The 7,130-nt window shown below is 50.1% G+C and overlaps 1 protein-coding gene across 1 annotated transcript; it reads right to left on the bottom strand.

Annotated features, from left to right (window-relative positions):
* Positions 1 to 2,169: 2,169 nt before the first annotated feature.
* Positions 2,170 to 3,273, bottom strand: LOC140722603 (modulator of apoptosis 1-like). Its single transcript, XM_073037310.1, has one exon. The coding sequence runs from the start codon at positions 3,271 to 3,273 to the stop codon at positions 2,170 to 2,172; it is 1,104 nt and encodes a 367-aa protein (XP_072893411.1).
* Positions 3,274 to 7,130: the final 3,857 nt, after the last annotated feature.

The following is a 7,130-nucleotide window of genomic DNA, read 5'->3' on the forward strand; positions in this document are numbered from 1 at the left end:
GTAGCCCTTCACGGATCTCCGATAATAACCACAGAACCCCAAGAACGAGCGCAGAGCGCTCACAGTCCGGGGCCTTGTCCACGTGGTCACTGCTTCTATCTTAGCCGGGTCGGTAGCTACTCCATCCCGCGAGATTATGTGTCCAACATAGCTAACAGACGTGTTGCAGAGCAGACACTTGTCCAGGGAGAGTTGTAACCCTTCCTTCTTCAGCCGACATAGCACCTTCAGTAATCTCGCTTCCTGTTCTTCCAAAGTGGATCCAGACACTACCAAATCATCCAAATACACGAACACTTCATGCAAATTCATATCCTCCACCGTCTTCTCCATGACCCCCTGGAAGGTAGCAGGGTTCCCGATATACCCTCGGGCATCATTCCGAACTGGAAAAAGCCCATAGGGAATATAAATGCCGCCTTCTCTTTCTGTCCTGAAATGCCGTCTTCGTCTGTCCTGACGAAGGGTCCCGGCCTGGCCTGATGCGTTCCGCCAGCATCTTGTGTGAGTTGCCGTTTTCTCTTTGTCGGCCTCACTCATCGAGATCTGGTAGTATCCACTCCTCAAGTCCAGCACACTAAACCACTTCGCTCCACTCAGACAGGCCGACGCGTCTTCGACCCTGGGGATCGTATACTGGTCCGAGGCAGTGCGCCGGTTCAATGTCTTATACTCCAGAGACATGCGTAGCTTTCCGTTCTACTTCCGGGCCATCACTATTGGGGACGCATAGGGGCTTCGGGACTCAGTGATGATTCCAGCTTCCTTCTACTTGCACAAGTGCTGCCGCACTTCTTACACATCTGCAGGGGCCAGTCGCCGCGACCTCTCTCTGAACGGGGAGTCCTCAGTCACTCGGATGGTATGGCGAGTGTTCTTGGAACAACCGACTCAAAATCGGCAAGAGAAAAACAAATCTTCCAGCTTCAACATCTCCACATGCCTGCGTTTCCACTCCGGCGGCACAGGAGAGTCCCCAAAGTTAAAGGCCTCAGCGATCAGCTTTCCTCTGTTTTCCTGTCCTTCCCCCTTAGTGGGCCTCACAGGTGCGCTAGACATTACCATCACCGGGAACAAATGCCCCAGCGGCATCCCTCTCTTAAAGGTGATTTCTCTCTTCGTATTGTTCCTGACACTCACAGTTATCCGCGTCGCATCTACCACCGAGGGCCTCGGCACTTCGGGCTTCACCAGCACCCAAGCCGGAAATCGTGACTCCCCCTCGAGATCTTCCTGGGCGTCGACTAAAAGGGCCTCGCCATCAGGCACTCCGGGAAATCTGGGGAAGATGTCCCATCACTCTTGCTACTTCCCCGGGCCCTATTATCACAGGCTTCCACTGGGTGCACCACACAGTCCCTCGTTTAAATTCAGTCTCCGGCCCGGGTCCCCCAAACAGTTCTCACTCGCCCTCTCCTGGCAGGCCCCCATGAGACTCCGCACCACAGGGGTGTTGGTCCCCACCAGGATTGAAGCACCCCCGCCCCGTCTCAACCGGGTCCGGACAAACCAGCACCAACGTCTCCAAAACCTCAGACACTCCCACATCGGCTTCTGAAATCTCCAGTTTCACCGACAAATACCCGTCATTCGGATAATCTCCAGCACTGACGCCCCAGAACTTCAGTGCACGGAATGGGGTTAATGGCAAATGCTTTAAGTATTGATTGTAAAACGGTACGGTATAGTAGTGTGACCTGCGACCCGGTGTCAGTATGGCTTTAGCATGGATTCCCTGTATCCATAGTGACACGCTGCAGCGGGGTCCCACTATTCCTTCCAGAATCGGGTCTTCTGCTTTCAGGGGTTCTTTGGTACATTGTTGGGAACGTGTTCGCCTACAGACAGCAGATTGTTCCCTCACTGGGTCCCCTCCAAGTTTCCCGACATCTCTCCCTTCTTGGATACCCGGGGACTCGCCCTCCTTGAGGTTTCCGGCCGCACACATTCCCGCCAGAAGTGACCCTCCTCCCCGCAGTTATAGCACACCCCCCTGCCTTTCACAGTCTCTCCGGAAGTGTCCCTCTTTCCCACAGTTATAGAACACGCTATTAGTCGCCCCTCTTCTCGCTGACCTCCCGCCACTTGCAGCATGCTGCGCTGTCCGTCCTCTGGGGGGCGAAGCCTGCCCTACCGACCCCTGATCCCTCAGCTCGGCCACCACCTCCTTCAGTTGCCGGGTGGAGCCCGATTCTCTTCCGTCCCCACCGGGGCTACAACTGAGGATCTCACCCTGCTGACAGAATCCTCCCGAGGCCTCAACGCGCGCTCATCCCCCCTCACATCTCTGATCAGTTGAACGAACGTCGGAGGAGGGAGCGTTTTATAAGACTGCAGGAGACTCCAAGCAATCTTGTCCTCGGCCTGGGTACCCCGAAATACCTGATCCATTCTGAACTGATCCACCTGTTCAGGCCGAATGACTCCCCGGCGCGGCCAGCCATTAAGCTGTCTCTCTAGCCGATAAAAGGTCCGCAGAGGGCTTCTCACCCTCATTCTGATACATGTTTTGAAACTCCCCGAGGAGCTCCCAGTCAACCCAAAAGCTCTTTCCAAAGCCTCCATATCGTCCTTCAGAGTGGCCAAAGGCTGGTTAAACTTCACACCTCGCACTACCCCAGCCGCCTCTCCCCGCAAACTTTCAACTAATCTCTGTCGCTTTTCCTCATCCGAGCACTGACACTCCCTCAACAACTGTGACGTTTGCTCAACCCATGTCTCATAATCCTCCTCACCCTCGGGAGTGGTCGTTATCCCCGAGAAAACTCTTATCTTCTGGCGGGGTCCCTCTGCCCTTCTCGCTAAGGAGGTAAGTGCAGAGGTCAACTCAGAGCTCTCGCCTTTCACGGTGGAACGGGAACTGACCAACTTTTCCAAATCTGACCACTCTTTCCCTTCATCCTCCAGCACCGAAAGAATCCGCTCCCTCAGATCTCCTCCCCCCTCTGCTGGCAACTCTGCTCGCTGAGCTTTGGCCCCTCCCTCCCCGACACTCTGCAGGCGCCATGGCCCCGCATCCCCGGGGACGCCAATGTCCTCTCGCAAATCTGCCCCTGTTATGTCCTCACTTGTCTGCACTAACACTATATCTGTACCTGCCTTAAAATCAAAGTTCCGCGATACAATCTCCACTTTGCCAAACGTTTTAACCGCACTCAAACCTAGACGTAACACTTCATCTGGTACGCTAGTCTCCACCCCCCTCAGCACGCACGCATTGCTCTCTGCCCCCTTCGCAGCCGCACACCACCCCCGAAAAGCAGCTGCCGCCATCCCGACTGTATTTTTTTAAGCCGAGTGGTCACACAGCATCCACAGAATTCAATCCCGGGACGAGCAGCCCACAGATGTACCGCCCAGGGCTATCGGCTTGTATTTGTCCAGGAGAAAATCCGTCCACCCGCCAAACCGTGTCTCCCGTTTGCGTGGAAGCTGTGCAATGCACACTGGTACAATCTCGCACACACAATATCAGACAGCATACAGTGTACGTTTACAGAGTACACTTTATAAATCTTACTGGAACTAGGTAATTAATAGTGTTACAATATAAAAAGAAAAGAAAAAAAAGGCGCCGACTTATCAGAGTTCAATCAGTTCCAGCACAACCGCTGGAGCTCAATTATCGAAGCCTTCTGTCCACCATTCGATCTTCTCCGACCTCCTCGACCCGCCACCTGGGGCCAACCTCGGTGATCGGCCAGAGCCCGTCCAGCACGTCCTTCCTCTTCGGTTCTCCTCCCGAAAAACCCGCACACTGACTCCAGGCTCCCACACATACAGGTAGAACAACATCGCTTCCAGTGGTTAGTTCCTCCGTTATCAATAATCATAACCCAAACATTTCAACTAACCAGAGCATTACCTCATCAGTGACCCACAAAGAAGCCATTTCATTATAACGCTACAGAGAAGCCATTTTATGTAAGCAATAAACAGTTAACATTGTAGTTAATAATCAGAGAACACTCCATATATGTTGTTGAAACCCGACGCAGACTGGGAGTCCGTTTCGCTGAACACCTACGCTCGGTCCACCAGAGAAAGCAGGATCTTCCGGTGGCCACACAATTTAATTCCACGTCCCATTCCCATTCTGATATGTCTATCCATGGCCTCCTCTGCTGTTAAGATGAAGCCACACTCAGGTTGGAGGACCAAAACCTTATATTCTGTCTGAGTGGTCTCCAAGCTGATGGCATGAACATTGATTTTTCCATCTTCCATTCATCCCCCTCCTCCCCTTCTTACACCATCCCTCATGCATTTGTTTATTATTTTCTCTGCCCCTCTCGCAATCCCTCCTTGCCTGCTCTCCATCTTCCTCTGGTACTCCCCTCCCCTTTTCTTTGTCCCTAGGCCTCCCGTCCCATGAACCTTTCCCTTTTTCAGCTGTGCATCCCTTTTTCCAATCAACTTCCCAGCTCTGAGCTTCATCCCTCCCCCTCCTATCTTCTCCTATCATTTAGGATCACCCCTCCCCCTCCCAATCTCTTACTAGCTTTTCATTCAGTTACTCCTGACCAAAAGTCTTGGCCCGAACCGTCGACCCTCCTCCCCTTCTTACCCCATCCCTGATATATTTAGTTGTTTGTTCTTCTCTCTCTCTCTGCCTATCACTCTACCTGTTCCCCATCTCCCTCTGGTGCTCCCCTCCCCCTTTCTTTCTGCCTAGGCCTCCCGTCCCATGATCCTTTCCCTTCTCCAGCTCTGTATCCATTTTGCCAATCACCTTTCCAGCTCTTAGCTTCACCTCACCCCCTCCGGTCTTCTCCTATCATTTCGCATTTCCCCATCCCCCTCCTACTTTCAAATCTCTTACTATCTTTCCTTTCAGTTAGTCCTGACGAAGGGTCTCGGCCCGAAGCGTCGACAGTGCTTCTCCTTATATATGCTGCCTGGCCTGCTGTGTTCCACCAGCGTTTTGTGTGTGTTGCTTGAATTTCCAGCATCTGCAGATATCCTCGTTAAAAGACTGAGCTTTGTCATGAAGCAGGTAAGTTATAATTTGAGGCAAGGATTGGCTGTAAAAATGGCTGAAGGGGAACTGAAGTTTATTCCACATCAACCCCACCTACTGGGAGGCATCACAGTCACATGTTCAGCTGGAGATGTCAGACCACTGAACACACCAGAACAGGGTCCCCGTGGTTCTGTGATGTTTGTGTGTGTGTGTGTGTGTGTGTGTGTATGTAAGCGACTGTGGGAGTGGGGATTTTGAACACCTTGTAATGATTTGGATGAAGCTCACGATGTGAAAATGAAGTCCAAGTCTAATCAGATTTGTGTTTTTATTTATTTCAGGAGGTATCACGACGGAACAGGAGGTAGGACCTGCTCTTTACCGAAACCCTGGATGGATTCGTAAAATTATTCCGAATAGCAGCTTATAACCACCAGTATAAATATTTAGAGGACTGATGATGATGTCCAGGAATTGACAGTGACAGATGAGGCCCTACCGGTTGAAAAATTCGATCACCCCGATTTGCTGAACACAGTGCTAAGAAAAACACTTGATGCCATTAATCGAGGGAAAACTTACAAGGCCTGGCCGTACTACTGGGCTGAAGGGGAACTGAAGTTTATTCCACATCAACCCCACCGACTGGGAGGCATCGCTGTCACATGGTCAGCTGGAGATATCAGACCCCTGAACACACCAGCACAGTGACACAATACAACCAATACACGGGACTGGCAGATGAACCACTGTGTTCTGATCCCAGGCACACTGCACTGACACACCAGGACATGAATTTGAATCTACCACAGGAGCTGGAAATTTAATACTGACTTGATAATATTGTAGAGAATAAAAGTGGGTATCAGTGTGATTACCGGGATTGTCAGGAAAATACACAAGACCTTCGTGAATTGTGAGTGCAGTGTCTGATTGAAGCAGGTCTTCCCCCTTCTGTATCAGCATCTCTCACTGTTGTCAGAGGCAGAAGAGAGGAGCGGTAGTGATCGGGAACTCAAACTTCATGAAGCAGACAGGAGAATTTATGGACATGAACTGAACACCTGAATGGTGTGTTGCCTCCGAGGTGGCAGGGCCAGGAACGCCTGGGATCGTGTCTGCATAATTTGGAGAGGGAGGGAATAGAACCAGATACTGTATCTTCGTATATTCTGGGACCAATGATACTGGAAGTAAAAGCAAAGAGGTCCTGAAAATAGAATTGTGAGAGCTTGGTAAAAAGCTCAGAACAGTACCTCCAGTGTTGTAATTTCTGGATTGTTGCCTGTGCCACCTGCTGTTTAGTGTAGGAACAGCATAATTTGGCTGCTATTGATTTGAGTGCTGCTAAAAGCTCTTGAATTGAACGCTGACATTGGATTTGCCTTCCTAACACCTTCCTCACCACTAACTCGACCTGCAAGTTAACCTTCAGGGTGTTCTGCAGAAGGACTCCTTAGTCCATTTTCATCTCAACTTTTTGGGATTTTCTCCCCATTAAAAAAAAATAATCTGCACATTATTTCTACGACCAAAGCTCATGACCTGAATTTTCCAGCATTGTATTTCATTTGCCATTTTCTTGCCCTTTCTCCTCATTCAAGTCTTTGTGCAGTCTGCCTGTTTCCTCAACACCACCGCCCTCCACCATTCTTTGTATGATCTGCAAACTTGACAACAAAGCCAAATATTTCATTACCTCAATCACTGATATCTAACATAAAAAGAGGCGGTCCCAACAGCGACCCCTGTGGAACACCGCTAGTCACTGGCAACCAAACAGAAAAGGATTCCTTTACTCTCATTCACAGTTTCTGACCAATCAGCCAACGTTCTGACTATGCCAATAAATGTTCTGTAATACCATGAGCTCTTAACTTGGTAAGCAGCTTCATTTGTGCATCTTGTCAAAGGCCTTCTGAAATTACAAATATACTACATCCCCTTCTTCTATGCTAATTGTAATCTCCTCAAAGAATTACAAACACGTTTGTCAGGCAAGAAGTTCCCTTAAGGAAGCCATTCTGACTTGTCCTACCTTGCTCAGTGTCACGAAGTATTCCATAACCTCATACTTAACAAATGGCACTAAATTCTTCCCAACTACAGAGGTGAGGCTAACTGATCTATAACTTCATTTCTGCTGACTTCCTCCTGATAAAAAGAG

Source organism: Hemitrygon akajei, unplaced genomic scaffold (assembly GCF_048418815.1).
Source record: "Hemitrygon akajei unplaced genomic scaffold, sHemAka1.3 Scf000081, whole genome shotgun sequence".
Classification (NCBI taxonomy): Eukaryota; Metazoa; Chordata; class Chondrichthyes; order Myliobatiformes; family Dasyatidae; genus Hemitrygon; species Hemitrygon akajei.